At 54.5% G+C, this 22,996-nt stretch overlaps 1 protein-coding gene across 1 annotated transcript; it reads right to left on the bottom strand.

Moving 5' to 3' along the window:
* Nucleotides 1-1,512: 1,512 nt before the first annotated feature.
* On the bottom strand, nucleotides 1,513-21,378 carry JKF63_01594 (uncharacterized protein; the record flags this gene model as incomplete). The annotated part of the gene is made up of 1 exon (XM_067897640.1): nucleotides 1,513-21,378. The coding sequence occupies one exon, from the start codon at nucleotides 21,376-21,378 to the stop codon at nucleotides 1,513-1,515; it is 19,866 nt and encodes a 6,621-aa protein (XP_067753797.1).
* Between the last annotated feature and the right edge of the window lie 1,618 nt (nucleotides 21,379-22,996).

Below are 22,996 nucleotides of genomic sequence, written 5' to 3'. Positions count from 1 at the left end.
ATGCTTGCCTGCCCGTTTGGCAACTACGTCAAGATATTCCAAAATCGACGGCATCGTGACAACCATCAGAAGTTGCATCACGTTCTTCGATTCGCGCCCCCACACGCGGAAGAGGATGCCTTTTGAGGGGATCAGCAGGGAAATGGAACAGCTTCCCCTTTTAACCTCTACAAGCAAAGCAGCTTTGTCTACCTGCTCGATGGCCGCGCTGCCTTCGGCTTGCATACAGCCTACATGGAAATAATAGAACCGGTTCTCTGACTAGCGTTCGTTGTCCACAGCGTGCTAGCGGCAGTTTCGTTCTGATGTCGGGAAAGGCGGTCTTCCCTCACGACAAGTTTCCGATTGCGGCGTGGTAGCTGCCCTCTCCATCCTAAAGTATGGTCGCCTGAACCATTTATTCCGAGCTGGAAACCACAACGAGCAAAATCATCACTTCGTGCGCTCGCGAAAAAGCACCCGGCATGAGTGCTAGTGGGCAGATGCACAACAGGATCCCCAATAATAGAAGCCGACTTGGTCGGGAGCGGTACAGTGAAGATGTCAAATGAAGGGCAGAGGGAAGAAACACCACCTCAGATGAAAAGACACTGACTTTGTTTGCTGTGGTAACGAGCGAAAGAAGAGAAAAGCAGGTCCGCATGAGGAGGAAGAGAAACACAAAAGTCATTTAGAGCCTCAAGAGGTCGTCACATATATCTATAGCGCCTGGGGCCTCCAACCGTGTTGCGTGTCCATCAAACACTTTACAAGCATAAAGAGCTGATTATCCAGAAGCTTGGGAGCAATCGTGAATGCCGGGCCCGAGGGACTCCTTAATAGTGGGTGGGAGGGGAGGTGTCGACCTTTTCAGCAAGATATGGAATATCCATTCGTGTATCCTCTGCGTTTCCTACTCCCCCAGCTGTATCTATGTGTGTTTATTCCTCAAGACGTCGTGTTCGTCTCGCTCTCCCCACCCCCGGTGTGTGTGTGTTTTTCCTTCGCAGTCCATCATGTTCACCGGCATAGAATCAGACATCAAGTCGCAGGCTGCACAAATCAGAGGCCGCAGCAGGCCAGCAGCAGCCGTTCAGCGACCAGCATACAATACATGGGCGAACCGGACTCCAGTCCTCGTCATCACATTGCACAAAGAAGTGAAAAAAGTGCATCGAGGCAACGGTGAGCAAAAGATGTATCTCGCAAAACCAAAGACAGCGGAAGAGGCAACAGAGAGAGAAGAGATGGTAAATGCAAGATAAACAAAAGTGTATATGCACAGTGCAGTAGAAAAATTCAAGCACGATGGGCACTACATGTATATGCCAAACGTGGAAACAAAACCCGGAAAACGACCAAGTCACACAGAGACAACTGCTAGAAACTAGCGAAAGCAATGCCGATATGTTTACCTGAAAAGGGTCAATTACGCATAATAGTTGAGAAAAGCCTACGATGCTTTTGAAAACCAGCAGTGAAGATCAACACCAAAAAAAAAAGAATCGAAAGACACACATTAGCCACACATCCTCAATCAAGAATAAGGTGCTCGCGTGCCTGACCATCCGCGTCGATGGCCTTGCACTGTCGCACGGCGTACAAGAGACGCTCCTTCATTTTTCTTGCGGATGAGTAAAGTGGTAGGCGGAGAGCGAAAAAGCAGGTACTGCTGGTGGGCAGTGTGTCCTTGGTCCCGCTTTGAGTGACTTTGATTTTTGTCTTGAGAGGGAGGCGCGACTGGCCGGTGGTGAAGCGAAGAAGTAAGGTACGATCCTCGTCCGACATTCCCTTTAGCACCGTAAGGAACATTTTTGCACCCGGTGGAGGGAGCTGTATGTCGCAGTTACTGCAAAAGTCAGAAAAGGTGAGCTTTGCAGTCCCGCAGATGAGCAGCTCCACCTTCTGCCACCGATACGCATGCAACGTGTACAGCGGAAGGACTTGGTCAAAGCCTTGTTGGATGTAGCGAATGGCCTCCGCAAAGCGGTCGATCTCGCTGAGTATGATGCGACGAGAAAGCAGCCTTGCGCCGTCGACACTCTCTGGTGGAAGACTATCGCAGAGAAGGAACTGGGGATTGTCGCTCACGATGGACTTCCACATCGCGGCGATCCCAGGGAATCGCTCCTCCAGTTCTTCAGGGGTACGCATCATCAGCTCCTCGGGCTGGAGAAGCTTCGCAATGTCAGCATCCAGTGTGGCAAGGTCCTTGATAGTGGCCTCCTCATTTAACATCAGCTTCCAGAAGAGAGGAGGCAGCTCCACTGCCAGCATGTCCTGGGTGAGGAAGAATGAAGCCAGCAGTTTTCCAAAAAACTCCAGCATGAGTGGAGTCTGCGCGCTATTTAGAAGCGCGACATTTGGCATGATCGCTGTCACGTCGCCGCGGCCGCAGTTCACAAACAGAGGATTCATTTGGCTTTGTTTACTGGGGTGCATAGTCATAATCTCTGTTGCAAGCTGAGAAAGTACATCACGGTAGGGACCCCCGGCGTCAGTGGATCCGAAACCCGCGAGCTTTACCGTGAAGATGGGCGATACAAAGAAGGTGTCGGTTGTGGCCTGCTGCAGTTGAAGATACAACTGCCCAAAAACAGAGCGCATCAGCGTCTGGAATGCGCCAGTGGTGCTAGTAGGCTGCGCCTGCATCGTGTGGATCGTCACCGAAACTTTCTTACCCTGGATGTTCCTGAACGGCGCCATGATGCGACTCTGGATCTGCTCTTCCGTTTCTCGGGAACAGAGATTCTTGAGGACACCAAAAATATCGAAAAGCTCGGTTCGCCGGCGAAGGTTGATGAGTGGGGCAAACTCGGCAGTGAGCTCGTCTAACCTCTTCAGGCGCACGACATACGGCTTGAGCGGGGCAAGCGACACCTTGTCGGCAAAAGCGCCGGCGTTCAGCAGCGACGACACCTGCGCAAAGCTGGCTAGCTCGTGATTTGCAACCACGGAATCACTCGCTACGCGCGAAACCATGTCGGCGCTAGTGCGTAAGTCCAGCACATTCTGTGCAAACACATTCAACTCCGCGTAGAACTCATATGTCTGCGGTGGTGTGTCATCTTCCTCGTACGGAGCGCGGATGATCTGCTCGTAGAGCCGGGATACAGAGAGCGTCTGCGGACCTGGTCGAAAAGACTTGAGGTCCACCGTCGCATCATCACTGTAGTCGGAGAAGAAGAACGGGAGGCCAATGATCTCCCGTTCCGTGTCAAATTTTGTCGATCCCACCGTCATACCAGCGCGCTTCAGCTCAAAAATGATCTTGTGATCTCTGTAGTTGGCGCACGTAACGAGCTCGTCGCCGGCGTTGACACGGAAGGCGAGGCCTTTGCTTGACTTGGTGTGGTTATAGCACAGAAACACCGTGCCGGTACCTCCCTCTACGAAGTACCCAAAACAAGGCAGGGATTCGTTACGCACCTGCTTCGGGGACGCCGAGTTCCAGCCAACAACGACAGCGCCGCGCCTGTTTCCGCTCAGCCTCACCGTGAACGACATGCTGCCATCCGGGTGGCGACCTTCCTCTTTGAACACACCAATTGCGCACGTCCTGATTTCAGAGTCAAGTACACGCGTAATAACTTCGCATTGTACCGTGTGCTCCAAGCGAGCCTCTGCAACCATTTCCGAGGGAAATGGCAGCGGCGGGTCATGAGTGACAGCGCGCACAAGCTCGCGAGCGCATAGCACAAGCTTGTATGGTATATCTGCCGGAGCGTTATTATACGGGTGTTCTGGGCGCTCGCGCTGGTAGCGCTTGATTAGGTTGGCGAGAAGCGGCACACCGGTTTGCACAACTGCCGAGCCCATCCGCTCTCTCCGGCACAGAGCTGCCATCATGTTAGTCAGGGGACGAAGGTGCGCTGAGAGCGCTCGGTGAGAAGGAAGTGGAACGCGCTCATCTGCCAAGAGCTCTTGCACGCACTGGAGCGCCAAGTGCCGCGCCGACCGCGTGTAAACCGTTGCAGCCCTCAGCAGAATAAGAACAAGTGTGCTTCCAAACGCGCTCAGTATCGTACGTCGGCAAACATCATGGCGAATCAGTGAGGTCATCACATTAATGCTGGTATCCACCTCCGCCGGTTCCTGCATCACGAACGGTGCTGATAACTGTGCAACACACTGAGAAACGAGCCCGAAAGATTCCTGCTTGACCTCGCCATCAAGGATGCGAGCAATGTCGGGGTGTGTGCGCAACGCCGTGAACGAGAGTAGACGAAGGAACTGCGGCTGAGCAGCCGCACGTGCCTGCTCCTGCGACAGAAGCATCTTCTCTAGGAGTATCCTTGCGTAAGTCACCATCAGAACACCCATCTTTTTCTCAGAGAAAAGGTTTACTTCGCGGTTGGGCGAAATCTTGGCGCGCGTCGAGTGGCGACACACAGTCCCCACCGTCAAGGATGTGTTCGCCGAAAGTTCTGCCAGGTGTGTCTCCGCTAGAACATTTTTGAGCACCGGCGCAGTCACCTCTCCACGGATATGGCAAGAGCTCACCCACCACTCCAGCACTTCCAGCTCCGACCCCGGGGCGTGCGTTACAAAACTGAGCTGCATGTCAGCCATAGGAACGTTATCCTCAATGAAAGGCCGGTGAACTGTGCCGTCGCTGCCAAACACGACAATCTCCTGCGTCTGCAGGTTGACGTCAAGACAAACAAATACCTCCCTTACCGGTGGATCAAAAAGACGACTGCGCAGAGACTTGTAGAAGCCGTGCAGCAGCCGGATGGGACTTGTCGGGCTGCTCTTGCAATCCAAATGCAAGTCTATCGGCGTACGACGCGAAAACTGCAGCCGCAGGAGCACACGGTGCCGCTCCGTAGTAGTAAAACGCGGCGATGACAACACTCCAGTGCATTTGGTACCACTCGTTACCTGACGCGTCCGCTTGGTATCGTACAGTGCTATCGACGACGATAGGCAAGTGAAATCGATCAAATGCCGTATTGACTTCCATTTTATCAGGTCGCGAAATTCAACAAACAGCGGCGCTGGGGAAACGACGGGAGGCAGCGCCACAGCCGAGGATACGTCGCGGCCCTTCACCTCAGCTTGCAGTACGGTCTCGCCCTCTCCTGCGCATTGAGGCAACCAAACCATGCGCACCTCACTGTTGCTCGATACAAGTGGCTCCAGCAAGACAGTGGACGCCGCACCAGCGCAGCCGTTGTCATGGCCCTCAACCGCAACGAATCCGGCACGAGCGTGCCATACAGGCTCGACAATAGCGTTGTCGTCACATAATGTCGTCTTGCGGTCGGTCAAGAAAAAACACCCACCTGCGGCTGGGGTGAAGAAGTCTTCATCTATGACGCTGATGTAAGCGAATAGCTGTGAGTCACGTTGTATACTCTTGCGAAGCAGTGCCACGACAAAAAGAGGACTACTTGACAACGGTGCCCTAAGCTGCAGGTGCACGCGATTGCGAGTTGATGCAACGTGTTGAAACGCGTCATCAACCTGCACAAATGCCTCAGAGCTACGCGCACCCATCAGGGAATTGTATGGCGCCATCTCTGTTTGCCGAGTCACCTCTTCAGCAGCGGGGATGTGATCTAGAACAAGCAGTAGCGCGGCCCCGGACACCCTCTGTGAGAATGACAGGGTGCAAGAGGAGGAGATGGGCTCCGAGACAAAAATACTACCTTTTTTCAGTACCGGGTGCACTCCAGTACACGTCGGCAACCTCGTGGAGCCTCCGCTTTCATGGGTGGGAAGAGGTCTGAAATGCAGCGGACGACATGGGAACAGGTGCTTGCGGCGGATGTGTTGCCGCACTAGGGCACAACGCCTGCGCAAGCCCTCAGCGGCAAGGCAGCGGAGGAGTGGCTCAGCCACGTCATGCAGCGGCCCAGGTCGAAGGGAGACGACATCGGATGCGCGGCAGAGCTTGTATTGGTTCGGTGCAACAACTGTCAGCAAGTCATCCGCGTTTGCCTTGTTGCGCCGAGTTGTTATGGCACCCAGGATCTGGAGACAGCACCCTGATGATGACGACGACAGTGGCTCAGCAGCCCTGGGACATGTTTCACCTCTTCTGAGACCGCTCTCTCCGTCAGCTTCGTGCGAATCAGAGCAACCTTCGACACCACAAGTACCGATATTCACCAAACGCAGGGCGACCTCCTCTTCATCATTGGCGTCGCTAAGCACGGGTTCTGAGGAGTAGATGAGACGGCTTCGCGGTCCCTTAGATCGCATGAGGACGGTGTAGGAGATGCTGCCCTTCAGCAATCGTTTTTGGCTTTGCACAGCAACAAACGGTTGGCCGCTTTCGCTCTTCTTGCCGATGGTGATGCCAATGTCATCATTTTCCTCCTCCACATCCCCTGTTTTGCCCTGGAGTCCCTCGTTCTCGGAGAAAAACAGCACACCGCTGCCGCTCGTTGTGTGGAGAAAGATGCCAGCCCGCGTGCCGAAAGGTACTGTGATGGGCTCGAAGTTCTCCAGCGTCACCTCCCATGAATCCCGCAAGGACATCTCCTCCTCTAGTAGCTTTGTCCACGCCTCCGCATCGCGCTCGTAACCCATAAAGCTCCCGTTTCGTGCGTAGAGCCGCACTGTAGCCACTGTGTTCGCGTCGGGTATGAAGGATAGTTTCGTGATGCGAACGGTGTTATTCTTTGCAACAACGTCAAACATGATGCCGTTGTACGACCCAGAGCCGCCACGCAGCCGTGACCCTGTGCGTAGTGAGAGCATCGGGCCCTCGCCGCTGTCGCTGAGAGGGGTTTGAAATGCCTCACTCAGCTGTAGCGCACGCGACACAGTGGTAGTCTCCTCTAGCATCAACTTTAGAAAGTCTTCGATGCGGGCGTCGTGAGCAAGAAGATCGTGAAAGGAATGCAGAATTTTCCAACAGGACCAGCGGTCACCAAAAAACGAGCGGACGCCAGAGTTGCGCAGCTCGTGTGAAGCGTACTCGCTTGCCGGCGACAGCTGATGCACGTTCCACATGCAGCACTGCACCACCTCCCCATGGGCGACCCGCAAGTAAATGTTCCTCGGGTGTACGTGGCCATGCGGCAGCTGGTGCAGGTGCCAGTGCTCCAGCGCGAAGGCGATTGAAGAGGCGATCTCCTGAGCCGCCTTCACGTTGAGCACCGGGGCGTATTCCGCCAGCGAGCAATCGAACCATCCGTCAGTCAGAACAGCCACCGCATTCGGGTTGTTCAGCGCCGGTAGAATATCGTGCTGAAGAATCACAGACGGGTGCGGCAACACGTCGTTCGTGGCGTGGAGGTTTAGTGTATCGTCGTGAAGGTAAAATAAGTGTAGTGTCCGCTCCACCGCACCGAATTGGTGGTCAAAATGAAGAATGCGCACCATATTTGTCTCCCCTACGCGTCCCATAAGCTCATAGGTCGGCGGCAACCGGACGTGGATACCAGTGCCGCTGTCCCGCTCCACCCCCTCCCCACACAGCCGACCCGTGCAAACAGAGAACACTACCACCTCTCTGTCTGTCGACCTGGAAAGGTAGTCGACGATGCTTTCAACTTTGGCATCTTCCACCGTTCGACACGAGTGAGCGAACGCGCCCAACGCCGTAAGCTCCTCCAACACCTGCGACACACGGTACTCAAAACGCGACCGTGCTGTCTGTTCGCCCCAGCAGCGCTCCAAAAGCCCTGCAAGACGAGTAGGGAGCTTGCGCACCAACTCCAAGATGAACGGGAAAGTCTGTGTTACCATGAAAAGCGGGTAGCGCCGCAAAAGAGACGGTGTGATAGGCTGCAACCGAAGGACCTTCTCCAGAGACGGCTGGTGCAATCGTGCGTATTCCACAGCACTAGAAAAGCGCGCAAGCGTCGCGGAAGAGTTGGGGTGGTCCAGTCGCACAAACGGCGACACGGAGACGCCGCGTGGTATGCCCTGAAAAACCACCCGTGGCGACTCGCTGTTGCGGGAGATGGAGAGCGTGCCGTTGCTGCGGTCTACAATGAACACAAGCTTTGTGCTATCCATAAAAAGTACTGCCTGCCCGTCAGAGTTGTGTGTCAGAGGAGGCAGCAGCTCCTGATTAGGCATCGAGTCCTCATCCTGGACGTCTTGCACCACCCATAGTGACCCCGTCCTTTTCTTCATTGCGACGTACTCTGGCGCAAAGTCATTAAAATCAGAGAGAGCGACACCGGCAAAAAACCCGGAGCCGAGCGGCGTCCCTGGCTGAGAGTCTTTTCGATGAATGTGCACCACGAAAGATGACACCCCCGTCGCCGGCAGTGGTGTCCCCATGACTGCATCGCCGCCACCGAACTCGCCTACGGAGCTGGCAGTCAGGCCGTTGCGCGTCACAGTAATGCGGCTGGCATCCAGTTTCACCCACGCAGGTGAGTACGTTTTAGGAAGCAATGACAAGGACGATAAAGCCGTCTTCCTACCTGGTGAGGTGGAGACGGGGGTGTGGCGCCGTGACCTCTCTGGCACGTACAAGAGAGCAGTCACCCTCTCTGGGTCGACGCACACAAAACCGATCTTGTGCGGCAGTCGCCGGTCATTGGAGCTGTAGAGCTCGCCCTTTGAAACACTGCATCGCACGATGTCGTTCGTGTCGTAAATGAAAAAATCCCCTTTCGCCGTCACCCGCAGTGTGAGCACCTCGTCGCTCTGCACATGAAACGGTTTGCGGATTATCACCGACAGCCAGTCAGGTTTTGCATGCGCCACCCTCCCAGACGAGACTTCCGCGACGTGCAGCTCGAGAAAAATTGTCATCGCTTTACCTTTTGCCGTCACCATAAAGGCTGAGTAGTGCGGCCGGTCCAGCACCCCCTCCACGTGAGAAAGTAGGTGAGACAAATACGTGGCTCCGGTGGAGCAGAGCTGTGCCTCGACAGAATTATTCTCCCACATCCAGCAGTCCGGCTTCGCGAGCACTGGCGCCGTGAACGGTAATTGCGACCATTGCTTTAGCTTTAAGAAAAGCTTCACAAACCCGTCGCACTGCAAGCTAGCAGCGTAGCCAGCATGAACGTTTTCGATCAGCGGTACGCTGGACTCGCCGCCGCGGCACAAAACGAACAGTACAGGATTCTCGGTGAGGAGGCATGGGGCCTCGCCACGGTGCCCCCAAAGCTGCAAGAGCAGAAAACGGGCTGAGGCCTCCTCGGGCGCCTCAGCCATTGCCGAAACAGTGCCGCTGGTGATGAACTCTACGGAAACCCCCTCGTTCGTCGTCACAAGACGTAGCGATATGGCCGTGCCAGCAATGCGGTGAAACACGAATGGGCACACGAAGCCCCCACCCTCGCTGTACTCCTCCTCACTGAGAAAAAGTGCAACAGGGACAAGGAAGTGAACACCCTGCGAACTCTCATGCGCTTTCACCTCTACCCTCCCTTTGGATGCCATGTCCGCCAGAGTGACCGTTCCATCATGACACGAGACGCTATTCACCACCGCCATCGCAGCCTCCATTGCCTCAGGAACACTTATACCGGACTGTGTCTGCCGAAGCCCGTGAGCAACAATTTCCACCACTCTTGCATCTTCGGATAAGACCGGCGCGTGCTCAGCCTCGGAAACGGCGCAGCACCCCTGGGCGTACATGTCATTGCACACAACACACTTTGTGATGGGTAAAAGTCCCTTTGCCAGTACGCGAAATGGCTCGCCAGTGCCCCTTTGCCGTACCAAAACCGTTCCGTCTGTTTGCACGGCAGATTGCAACTGCACAAACATATTCGCCTGGGAGCACTGCACGTTGGTCAGGAGCGCAATATCACCCATCGCAAGTGGCACCAGAAGGGAAGTGTGGCTCCCTGCGACTGGTATTCTGGCGGTGGTGTTGCGCACTTCGCCAGAGTCTCGGAGCAGAGATGCAAGCATGTCCTCTGCACCCATAAAGTCCGAGAGCGACTCCATCGGAGAGGTGGCGAGCAAAGAAGTCGTCTTGAGGAGGTTCTCGTAGAAAAAGCGGCCTGGGTGGTCGCCGAGAGATAACTCGACGTACGACATCAGAGCTACCAGCATTCGCGTGACAAGAAAGCCGCGGACATACGGAAATATGGCATACTCTATCGACTCTGCATTCTGTAGTGCGTAGGTGCGGTACGTGATGCGGCCGCGAAACGCGCGTGGCTCAAGTGGCAGCTCAACAAACGGCGTCGATGATTCGCTTTTCCGCCCAACATACACAGTCAAGACGCCATCGCTGTCAAACTCGTCGCGGATGTCTCCAACGTGTCCATCACTGCTATTGTAGAAGCGGACACCGCAGCTCGACGACGTGTTGATGAAAATCGAGTAGACCTGATTGGCACGCATGTGCAGCATCAGCGGGCCGACAGAAAAGGGGTGCTTATCCACTACCGTCACCTCCTTGTTTGTCACCTCACGCCATTGGTGTGGCGCTTTTTCCGCCCCTTCCATGCTTCCCTCCTTCCAGAAGATGCGGACAGTAACACGATCAGACGTAGTCTGTGAAATGCAGAAGACCTGCTCCAGTGTGATCTCCCTCTTGCTGCGCAAGTCAAACATGATACCGTTGTACGAAGCCGAGTTGTTCTGATTCAAGTGGGTGCCGCTGACGAGTGTGTGTAGCTCACCTTCCAGCACAGGACTGTTTGCTTCACACGTCACGTCACCAAAGAACCCGCTTACTGCGATGAGCTCATTTTTGCGCTGGTACGATTGATCTCTGCTGCTCAGGAGACACAAGTGCGGAGGTACACTAGCGCCGTCACTCTCGATATTTTTCAGCAGTACCTGGAATACGTAGGTTCCCTGCTCCAGACACAGGTTCGCCGGGTTTAGCACAACCTCCGAGGCGTCTCCCTGCACCAAGAAGCGTGAGTTCCAGATGCACTGCCTTTTGGGGCTGTCCCCCAGCGTATAAAACATAGAGATAAAGCAGTGGGAGATCCCCTGCGCGACATCCGTCGATTCGCTCAATAAAAGTACAGGTAGACGGAATGAGGTAATGCGCACCGCCAGCGATAAAACCCGCACTCGGAACGTGACGGCAGTGTCCTTCACCGTTTTCGGTGGGCGGCAGATCAAGCGAAGCAATTCGCTGGAGTGGTAGAGGCTTGTGTCCATAGACGAGCCGGAAGAAAGCCTTCCCTCAATCGAAGGCAAGGCAGAGCCGTGACTCTGCTTGTATTTGATAGTGCCGCAGAACCCACGAGGCGACATGCTAAACTCAGTGAAAGGGTCGCTGCTTCCACTCTTCCGCCCCAGACACACGGAGAGAATGCCGTCTGTGTCCAGCACCTGACCAATCTCACCACGACAGCCGTCTTCCTCGCAGTAGAAGCCGACACCGCAGTTGTGTGATGTGTTGATGTAGAAGGAAAAGGTTGTGCCGCCCTCCAGTATGATAGGAGAAAATGGAATGCTGACCTGTTGATCAACTGTCATGTCAATCATGTCTTCGAAGATCAATGTCCACGATCGACAGTCGCGCTCGTAGCTGGCGCTCGAACCCTTGCGGAAGTAGGTCCGCAACTGATGACACCCGGTGACTCGCGTAAGTACCGACATGCCAATCAGTTCAATGGACTCCGAGGTCTTGCAGTCGAACATGATTCCGTTGTACGACCCACGACTCTGGAGACGCAACTTGTTCTTACCCACTTCGAAGACACGCGTAACTGAGCTAGTCGGTGGTGAGATGGGGGGATACAGCGCGTAGTTGTACCGCTGTTTGCTTTCGTTCCGGAGGAGGAAGCACTGGTGCATGTTGACAGCGATGAGGTTACGCTTGTCGCCCCCTTCGCACACATTTACAATGGTGCCTTTCACACTAGCGACGGTGCCACGCTTCGAGATCTGAAGTCCACCGACCTTGAATGCAACCGGGTCGCCTTCGCGCAGACCTGGCTTCACCCCGGCATCCGTGGCCACCATGGCACAGAAGCGCACGGCAGACTTGTGGATTGGAAAAGTGCGGCTTTGCCCGTGATCAGATGTGGATTCGACCATCGCCACATCGGGACCACACACGCGCGTGATCTTGCCGAGGTGTGAAATGCCATAAAGCGGGGGGACAATCGTCGCTGTAGTGCCACATGTAGAGAGGTAGGCGACGACACGCAAGCGCTCGCTTCGCTGTGCGTCGCGTAGCCCGAGACTCGCCAGATGTATTCCTTGTACGTACACGCGAATTGTCTCTCCGTCGTGGAAAAACGTCACCGTGTCGCCAATGTAAAAGAGCGTCCCGGTGTCCAGCTTGTTCACTTGTGGGGAGTACAGCCACTCCGTTTTCGTGTATGCCTGGGTGCGGTCGACCGTGTCCATCAGCAGAATTGCCTCGTTGAACGTGTCCATGGAGGGAGTTTCGCTCGTTTCGGGAAACAGGCCGATCGCAAGCGGCGCAAAGCTCGGCTCGATGCACTCATTATAGGACACAATCCCCTCACGAGAGCGGACGACGCACGGATCGCGTGAAAAAACGAGGAGGCGAAGATTATCCTCGTCGGCATCGGCGGCAATGTTGCTGGAGATAATGAAAGGTTTGCATTGAAGCCCACTGAGACTGGAGCTAAAGAAGATGGAGTTGTTGAGAGAATCAACGAGCATGTAGACAACCCCGTCGCTGGTCACTTTCTCGCCTGTGTCGCACCACGCGCCCCACACGTTCTTCGCCGCACACAGCTGCTCGAGGTCCACGCGGCTCGCTGGCCGTGACGTGTCGGCTAAATTAGTCACACCCACAAACACCTCTGTCATGGAGAAAAGAGGGTTGCACGTGATGCCATCAATGTGTAAGCACATGTACAACTTGGTGTGCGTGGGCAGCAACGTTGAGCTCACTGCCATGCAATCGCCGCGGAGGCTGCACGTGGCGCGGATTTGGTCCCCGTCACGCCACAGGGGTTTGAAAGAGTGCAAGCCGCTGAACGGGTGGCCTGGGACACCCGCGATATGACTCAGTCGCACGTCGATGCGGCGCTCCCCAAACTGCGGCAGTTCCTCGCTGAAAGCGAAACTCTCATCACTTATCGCGACGCTTGTGCTCCCTAGCATCTCCGAGTTAACACTCAACAGCGTCGACCACTGAAGGGTAGCATTCTCATCGAACTCCACATAGTCACCTTCCACAAGAGTATCGGGACAGTGATCCGAAACCAGGTACTCCGGAATTGCGCGCGATGCCGCACTCACTAGAAAGAACATGTCCTTTGGCCGCTTCCACGAGTAGAAGCACCACTCGCAAAGAGCTAGGCTCTCTTCGCCACCGTACCACGGTGGCATTAGCCGTCGTGAGCACGAGCTGCAGACCATCTTCTCACGCGACGGATTGGTGAAGCTGCTCATAGAGCTCGTCAAGCGCGCGGGGAAAAGGCAGGAGGTGACTGTGGAGAAAACAATGACTGATTCCTCACCACACACCACCATCGGCCGCAGGTCGCACGCAGCTGGAATGCCCTCAAACAAGACGCCCAGGTCAGTCTGCTCGCTGTTTCGTAGGCGTGTAAAGGCCAGAGTGTTCTCATAGCGATCGACCCGCATAAGCAAGACGTCGCCGCTCTGGAAAACCTTGTCCGCCGCGCCGAAGATCATTCCAGGTTCCATGCAGCAGTTCACACTGTTTGTAGCGACGGAGTCTCGGTTGCAGAGAACCCACGCGTCGTCCCAGTTGGCAACCTCGTCCTGCGACTCCGGCCAGCGCATGCACGTGCTGGTTAATCCAACGTACATCAAATCGTTTGCCGATGTCTGCGTAACAGAGACAGCAAGGGTGAAACGCTGGTCAAGCTGCACATTGCCGCGTACGACAGAGCAGCCTTCGGCAGTAGTGACAGCGACCGATGGATTGGGTAGATGCAGCGTCTTGGTGGAGTAGTGTAAGTCGATACAAACGGTCTGACCCGAGAAAATGACGCTAGAGTTGGAGTGGCGGGGCGCAAAAGCAGAGCCTGGGGTCTCTGCTGAAGTTGAGGTCGTCCTTGAGAGCTGCGCAGACCACCCTCCCTGCTGCTCTGCGAGGATGCCAATAAGGTTCGTTGCGATAGCTGAGCTGAGAGACTCCGCGTACTGGCACTCTATCTTTCGCCGCGCCTCCTCTTCGCTCTGCAGAAGTGGGGCCACTGCGGATGCCTCATGGAGAATACGATAGAGCTCGCTTGACAGCAATGTGGCGCAGGAGTGCGCGTCTGGCGCGCTGCTCTGGTACAGTGGTATTGGCATGAAAGACGGCTTCAGCTCATTTGGCTGCACAGTGAACAACCGCTTGTCCTCGTCACTAGCCAGAAATACCACTACCTTTCCAGTAACCTCGGCGACCGCGTGCACTACAACCATACCATATGTATCGTGCTGGCAATAGAGGTAGCTTCTCTCTCCGCCCAGTACCCCCAGTGCCACGAGACATGCGTCCAGACCACGATCGAGCTGAGAGATGGAGCGTTGCACCATGAGTGAGATGACCGCAGAAAACCCAGGAACGACATGAAGCCCCTGAAGTGTGTCAATAGCGGTACTGCGGCGCAGGCACTCCGGCCAGCTGTAGACAGATCCGTCGGTGAAAGATGGCGGCGCAAGGATTTCGCAGGAGGCGTCATCATTAAAGAGAAACGCCATCGGGTACAGGTCGTCAACCTGAGTAATGTTGGCGAATGCAAGGCCAATCATCACCATGTTCTCGCGATAGAAAACGATTTCGCCATAGTCCGCATTGAACTCCACCCACACCAACTCATCGTTGCCGTAGACTCGGCGATGGCTGTTGCGAGGGATGCAGTGACGACGCAGAAGAAGATGTGGCACCTGGTCCTGGTCATCTGTGTCCTGCAGCACGTAAACGTCATTCCGACTGAGCAGCGTGCCCATGTTAGAGATCAACGGCTGGCCGTGAGCCAGCCCGAGGTAGTAGCACCCGCCTAGCGGTGCCCCGGGCCCCTGAACCTGCTGCTGTCGCCGCTTGATGCGAAATCCAACGAGGTGAGTGCCCTTCTTCGGCAGCGGAACAGACCCGAAGAAGGTCCCTTTGCCCTTCACAACTGTGGTGTCGCCCATCCAGCGGGGCGCCTGCATGGGTGGCTCCACCTCCTTGATGAGTTTGATCCGAGCGAGATCAACAAGCTGCTGAACAATGCCCTCGGAAGATACGACCCCTCGCAGCGTCTCCCAAGCCCCCAGAAGATACTCTGGACGCAATAGTTTGCACAACATCGTCAGGCACTGTGAGGCACGCACCTTGACCCACTTATCGCGGCACCGCGTGAGGATGGCGGCGCACAACTGAAGGATCATCGCGTGCGTACGCGGCGTGACAGAGTCGTAGCGAAAGCACTCTATCACGATGGAAGCACAGTGGAGAAGGCGAGAGAGCAAGATGACAATCTGTTCAATACGGATGCTCGGACCCAGAGAGCACTTGTCGAGCTTTAGCATCAATGACATCATCGAGGATCTGAGAAACGTCGTCGCCTTCTCGAGGAGGCCACTGATGGCTTCGTCGTTCGCTACCGATTTCTCATCCCCCCGTGACAGACCCTGGTAGCACATGCTGACGAGGTAGTCTGTCGTGATTATGACCGTGTCGCACAGAACGTTCGGGGTGAGATAAAGATGCCGACAACTGCAGTGCATCGATGCCAGGTCAAAGCGGAAAGGCTGCACCTCACCAAAGTTGACAATTAACTTCATGAGTGTGTCTTCACAGCACACACTGACAAATGGAATAACGGTGGACAGATCTGAAACCTCGACCACCACACCAAGAAACTCACCGTTAAGGGTGAAGAAGACACCATTCGATGGCGCCATAAGCCCGCACCCGACAACGTCGCCGACCTTCCATCGATTGCACAGATAGCGAGACTTCTTCCCAGGAGTGCTAACGTGGCCGGTTGATGCCAATGAGATCACGTAGTCCTCACGTACGGTATCAAGCGGCGCAAGGGGCACGAAACTCAGCCCTATCGTCACTGCCAGGTTCCTCGGATGCAGCGCAAAGTCCAGCGTCACCTCAAAGTAATGCACGTCCGGAAACTCACTGATTACTTTTGGTATACCGTAGTTTGCGTAGTAGTCTGCCTCATCTGATTTGGCGGGTATCTTCAAGTTCGCGCCGTGCGCTTTCCAATGAGTTCGAGCACTGAACACGACGCAGAGATTCTCCACATGCAACCCCTGTACCTCACCTTGCACAATGTGAACGCCATCAAAAGAAATCTCCAGCATTGCGTTGGGAATTACGGTACAGCGATGCGCTAGATCAAACAGTCCGCGACTCTCGTAGTACTTGTCGGTGGCAGTGCTCTCCGAGTTGAAACACAGAGCGCACGCGGCTGTGAAGAGTTTATTGAGAAATGCGAATATCTCTTGTGGCTGCAAAATGGACATGTCAACACCGTCCCAGGGGTGGCAGAGGGTAGCACACATATAAACCGCCTCCACATAAGGAAAGTCCTCCGTGTCATCGAGCTTGTTCAAGAGGGAACGCAGCGAGCTCTGCACAAACGAGCACACAGCTTTCTGTAACTCGAATTCCCGCAGCATACCGCAACCGATCATCTGATCTGTGTAATGGTGACCAAAGCAGGCTTTCGCCTCTCCCGACGCGTCCCCTTGGTCACTAACTACACCAATGGTAGGCTTGGCCAGCCCCAGACGGTACTTCAAATGTGTCATTAATATAGCTGAGAGCATTTTCCGGTCGTTCGAAAACGATTCGCACAGGTCTTCCTGGAGTCGGTACGCGGCAGTCTGATACACCGCCTGTTGAGTCTTAAGCACCAGATCTTTCTCGATATCCTCGGTCGATTTTTCAAGTCCGTTGATGAGGTAATAGATGATCTTGTTTGGCAAACTCTCGTCTTCGTTCCTCACGGCCCTGCTGAAAATATTTACTGGTGACTCGTCCGCCGCGCGCGAGACAGTCTTGCGCTTGCTCAGAAGTGAACCGCGATAGTTGCTGGATAGGTCGAGCGGGTGTGTCGTCAGCATTTTGAAGCTTGTCACAGCGGTTCGACTCCGGTTTCCGACCGAGAAGCCGACTCGCGAGAGACGGTGGGAGTCACGGTCCGACTCCTCCACCACCGGCTCTTCCGTGTGTTGATGCTCTGTCAGTTGCGACTCTCCAAAGAGACGCGGCGTTACCTTGAACAGCAAAAACTGTGCCCGGTCTACAATCGCCACCTCTCGGCCTTGCTGGAGCGCCTCCAGCAGCAAAAACGTCTTGCGTTTGATGGCGTCCACACTATTGACAAGCAGGCGCTCCACGGTCTGCCCATCCTCGGCAGGTATTGAGAGCGTGTGCCACGCAAGCGCGCAGCTCGCCCATCGCATGATTCTCTCAAGCCGCTCGGAGTACCGAATTTGACTTCTTTCATACAAGGCGCCCCATGTCGCAACCAACGACGGGTCTGTCCCCTCTGCCACCGCGCAAAGCTGCGCGTGCATCTCGGCGCACTCTTCTTTTTCGCCTGCGAGGGATAGGATTTTGTTGCGCTTCTGCTCACTGGCGGATAGACCGCCGCGAAGAAAAGAGTCTCTGCGGATGGCGCTGCCGGAAGGCGGGGTGTTTTGGAGGTTGTCCCGCGTCACCCGGATGATGATAGAGCCAAGCGCAAGACAGATGTCGCGCACCCAGTCTGTCTTTTCCGTCTTCAACTCCACTGCTGTGTGCACACGTAGTTCCACGCCAGAGACCGGGAAGTCCGGTCTGGCATCTGCAGCACACATTATAGACAGCTGGGCACCCTCTGAGAAGATGGCATTTCCACCCGGGGACAGCTCCTCGACTATAGACAAGCGGTTGTTTGTGATGAGCGAGACGGCCACTTCGGTGGACTCGAGATCCGTTTCCGGGGAGTCCAAGTACTTCACCTCGATGCTTTTGGCATACTGTAAAGAGAGGTTGGCACAGAAGGGGCCGGTCAGCTGAGCTGGAGACGCCACATAATGCGTCTCGGTGAACGAAACAAGAGTCTCATCCGTTTTACACGGCGTCAAGATGTAGCGTGAAAGACACTTTCGCGCGTCGGTGAGTGCCTTCAGTGCGTCCGGGGCGATGGACGCGTCAAGGTGCATGCCGCGCATGTAGTGTACGACGGGGAAGAGAACGATACCGATGGAAGTTTCTTTGAGAACGTCGACGTAGGCGTGGCGCTCAGCGTCCAAGGGGTAGCGCTCTTCAAAGCAGCGTATGATCCACTTGCAGAGAGAGCTGATGAGCGCGGCGGCTACCAAGTGCCAGTGTGAGTGTCCTTGCTGTGATAGCATTGCTAGGAGCGTTCTGAGCATCGCTTCGGACGCAGTGACTCGACAAATTTTGTTGTCGAAGATAAGCATTGCCTCCTCCTGGCACTCCTCCTTCAAGCGGTGTAGAAAGGTCATGAACATTTTCTTCATGTCCTTCTGTATCACGGACGCAACAAACTGCGAGAGATTTTCGAGCTGTAGCAGCTGATGCACATCCTTCAGGCTCACACTCTCCGTAATCAGCTTCAACTGAAAATCGTAGTCGACGCAGGAGGCTAGAATCATGCGGTTAAGGTCGTCGAACACAGTCACGGCCTCCTCCAAATACACGTCCTGCTCCAATATCGTGGCCAAGCTTTGGAGACGCTTGTGCGCGTCCACCACGAAGCGCACCACTTGCCTAGGACACTGTCGCCCAAACGGCTTTACGTAAACGCTCAGCAAACGACCGACAAAAGAGAGAGGCAGCGCAGAGCGCAGCCATTCGTTCACACTTCTTTCCAGGCTGGAAACCAGGTATTCTGTCAGGTCGAGAAGACGACCAACAACGCAAAGATTCTCTCTCAGGCTTGGCGAGAGACGAACAGGGCTGCTGCATTCATCGTTGTTGTTCGTGAGCAAGCGCAGGTTTGTTTGGTGCACCAGGTACTCCAAATACTCCTTGACCGAAATCACGGAATGGCCTTTGACAGCCTCTACCACCATCTCGCAGTATCGTTTGCCGAGCACCACGGATGGCAGGCGTTGCAAATATACTGCTGGTGGCAAGCTGGACTTGACCGACCGAAGTCCGACGATATTTTGTGTGGATAGAAAGAAATACCCATCTACGACATTGTAAAAAGGCCGCTCGCTCACGGAGAGAAGTGCCTCTCCTTGCTCTACAACGCGCCCGTCGCGACCGATCCACGTGGTCGCTTGCGGCTCGATAACAGCGTATTCGAACTGATTGGTGACAATGTAGTAGTTGCCAGATGGTCTCCAGTGAACTTTGTGCGGAACATGCCGGCTTACAGGAAACGGCCTCGGTGGGATGTCCCAAACCAGACCCGTGCCTTTCCAGACATAGCCTGTCTGCGGACTATGGAAAGAGCACCCGAGACCTTCATCCATCAAGAATGAAAAAACAAGAAATTGCGATTTGCTCTCGGGCGTCTGCTCCAGCGCGCAGCTGCGCATGACCTCGACGCTCTGTGCCCGACACCACAGTTGCAGGGTTGACAGGTGCGCATTCAAGCAACCCTGGAAGAAAATTGGTGTGAGGGCACCATCGGTTTGTACTAGCGCGCCGCTCTGTGTACGCGTGTCGCAGAAGATGCCGTTCCTGAAGACGCTCCACGACGCCGTTTCGTTGGTAGACGTCAGGGAAGCGCTCCAGAGAGTCCACTCTGTTCCAAGGGGCTCTCGAACCTGAGCCATGGCTTCTTGCCCATGCCGGAAGGTGAGTGTCATCGTTGACGTGATAGGATTTATCGAAACCGATACGAAAAGCCAGTTATTGCTTCCTGTGCTGAGACGAAGCAGTGTCATTTCGTTCACCGTGCCGGTGATGATCGGACAAAGGTAGAACTGGATACTTAGCGAGTCACACGTCCGCGGTAGGGTTATGGTGCTCGGTGTGAGTGCGCCACTCACCTGGTCTCCTGTGAAACGGGCATGCCTATCTGTGGAGGCGCCGGCTAGAAAGTAGGGTGAGACGTACTCCTCATCTCCAATGTACAGAGGAAACTGAGTGGTGGTGGTGAGGTGTGGAGGAGGGGACAGTGTTCGGGTGAGCGTCAGTGTGTCCTTGTCGATCAAAAAGACTTTCCCGAGGTCGCCTAGTACACAGATAGTCATATCCTCCTCGACATAAACACCTCTGCACGAGTCGGGGGCGGTGCTACTAGAACACAGCAGTTCAAATGGCGGAGTCAAAGAGACTTTGAAGGTGCGGTTCTCCGTGAAAACAATGCATCGAGGACCATCCTTTTCGGTGAGAACGCAGAGGCCCATGACGGAAGCGGGCGTACTTTCTACAGAGTGAGTGAATGAGACTGTGCGCTCCTTTGGCGTGACTCTTGGGATTGAGAGGCGCACACGATATGGACCCCTGCGCTCCGCGCGCTCTATAATGCCCCGTGCACCGCGCATATGCAGTGCAGCTGTTATTTCCGGGTGGCGCAGGTTCCACCGCAAAAGAGCCAAAAATGTCTTCGTGTCGCCGGAAGAGAGCACAATCTTCAACAGCAATGAGAATGTTGAAGCGAGCCATTCCTTGTTCTGAATGTGCTCGGTGTGTGCATTCATATGGCGAAGCAAGAGACGTATGATTCGCCTAACACCCCAAGACCGTAACACCGCCACCTCGGTAGATGAACTGAGACATCGGTTAACCAAGGTGTGGAGGAGGTTAAGACTCTCGTGCGTGATTCCCTGCGACACAACGGGCAACACCAATGCAACACTGAAATCAAAAGCGCCCACAGCAGACTCCACCTCGAGATTCTCTTCTGATACCTCATCAGCTGACTCATTCCCAGGTGCACAATCCGCTTCATCAGTGCTTGTGGTCTCATCCTCCCAAGATGGGTGGAGCAATGTGTCCGCGTGCGGCGTGCTACTCACAACGCTAGGATGCGCATATACGATTTCGTCTCGCACCACGGCTTGAACCAGGAGGGATCTCAGGTGAACCGGCGTCACAAGGTTGTAACGTTCGCCAAGCTGTACGGCGGTGTGGCACATGAAGTGGGAAATCTCGTCCGTGTCACCAAATCGGGTCTCCATCACTTCAGGGCATTTCGGTAGCTTAGCATACGGTGGGTGCACACAGTTTCTAACCTCTGAGGGGCACAAGCACCACGCTTGTATCAAAAGGTCGGAGGAACTATACTTGACGAGCCCGCCAAGAGATTTCAGACCCAGACGCCTCTCTTCTCTCACCGTATTGAATTCTGCTGAGGACTTCTTCTCGGGGGTTGAAATACTAAACCGGTATTCAACCGGGTACGTAGAATCGCGGAGAGGTCGCAGGGGCTCGCTACCTGTGCCACGAGGTCTTACAGAGCGCTCAGGTGCAGAGCGGTGTCCTGAGCTCTCTGGTGGTGCCGTTCGCGCGAAAGAGCCTCGCTCTGAACTGTCGGAGCTGTAGTCTTCGTCGTCGGTAAACATGCCTGCTTGCGAATTGGGGCGGTCGTCCCGGAAAGGCTCGTTGCTGTCCAGGTCCGAAGCGTCGGAGCTCTGAGTGTGCATGGTTGTTGTATCAATATCGGTGCAAGCACCGGAGAGCTATGGTCACTGGCTTTCTTGTTCAGCCTTGCAATCTAAGACAAGATAAAAGAGAACAGGTCGAAGCGTGTGCGCACAAGTAGATGCACCCCAGCAATTCTATTCCGCCGCAAGTGCAGTGAGAATGATGGTTTCACTGCTTCAAGCCAATTTATTGGCTGTGTATCTCGCCTCCAAAGAGGAAGATGAATCTGAAGTCGGAGAAGTCGAGTATAACAACTCTATGAGCGGAATATCCTGGACCAGAAAGGTGCCAAGTCCAAAGCCCTTCGCAAACACCTGTGATGAAAAAAGGGAAAAACGATTGAGGACTAAAAACCTGGGGAGAGGGAAAACGAAAGATGAAGCAGGAAAGAGGATAGAGTGGGGTCACAATAGGAAGCCAAGGAGTGATAACCAGTCATGCCAGTGACCGACGGAGCTCCGCAGCTAGCTTTATGAAAAATATTGTCCAGGTTGAAAGCGCAGTCCTTTTGGCTTCCTGCAATACAAGAAAGCCTTGATAGTGCCAGACTTCTCTCTGTGGTGTCAGGGTGATGTACCCACTCTGTGAAGAAGCTAAGAGGATGAAGCAACTTCCACGAGGTACAAATGCGTGTACTTGGTTCCAGCAGATAGGCCCCCACTGTCGTTGTGGATAAATATCTCCGGTGAGGATAACGATTGCAAAGGCTCACCACAAATTATTTTCACGTTTGAAAAAAATATGAATATTTATATGCGCACTTCCCTCCCACTTTTGCTCGGTTGCGGTGATGCTGAGCGCGATCATGAGCTTGGTATTCGCCGTATGCAATCGAAGAGCAACAGACTAGACAACCTTGATTCTGTGTTCGTTTGCTCGGCTCCTGGATGAAGTTTCCACACAAGTCCGTAATGTGTGGTGAATATATATATATATATATACTGCACCCCTCCCCCTCCCCACACCGGCCTGGAAAAGAATCAGTCTCCCTGGAGCTTAGCATCATGACAAACCAAAAGAACAAAACGTTGTGGTAACATCCCCATGATCATACAACAGCACATGTGTGTAGGTATAATCCTCCCGTCTTACTCGGGGACAAAGTCGAGCCTGTAGCCGTCTGTTTTCTTTTGGTGGTGGTGGTGGTCCTATCACGTGGTGTGAGAAACATCCTTCGCGTGCACTTCCAAATCTGCAAGGCGCAAAGTAGCACAGGATGTTACAGTTCCAATACTAAGTGGTTTCGCCTTAAGTTCTGTCAGCAGTGCAATGAACGCCGACTCATAAGCTCTGGTGTCAGATACGAATGGACCACCCAAGCAATATGCGACGGTTTAGGACGATGGTGCGCACTCAGATCTTCTTGAGAGGCTAAAATGGCCAAAAACAATATGGGGTACAAAGGGGGGCAGAACAACCGAGATGCCGAGCACGGTGGCGCCAAAGAGGATTCTCGATTCACACGTGCCTCCAAGCTCTCAATCGCTATCTCAGAGAAGAGTACTCTTCGGAAAACTTGCTTACGAAGCGTCTTTCCTCATCCCAACGGCTTGCACTCACAACTAGAGAGGGGAAAAAGATCCCTTGCCATACGTTAACTTCGAGGATGGTCACTCC

Source organism: Porcisia hertigi, chromosome 35, assembly GCF_017918235.1.
Source record: "Porcisia hertigi strain C119 chromosome 35, whole genome shotgun sequence".
Taxonomy (NCBI): Eukaryota; Euglenozoa; class Kinetoplastea; order Trypanosomatida; family Trypanosomatidae; genus Porcisia; species Porcisia hertigi.
Note: the sequence above shows the minus strand (reverse complement) of the source record. Positions and strands in the feature narration are given on the sequence as shown.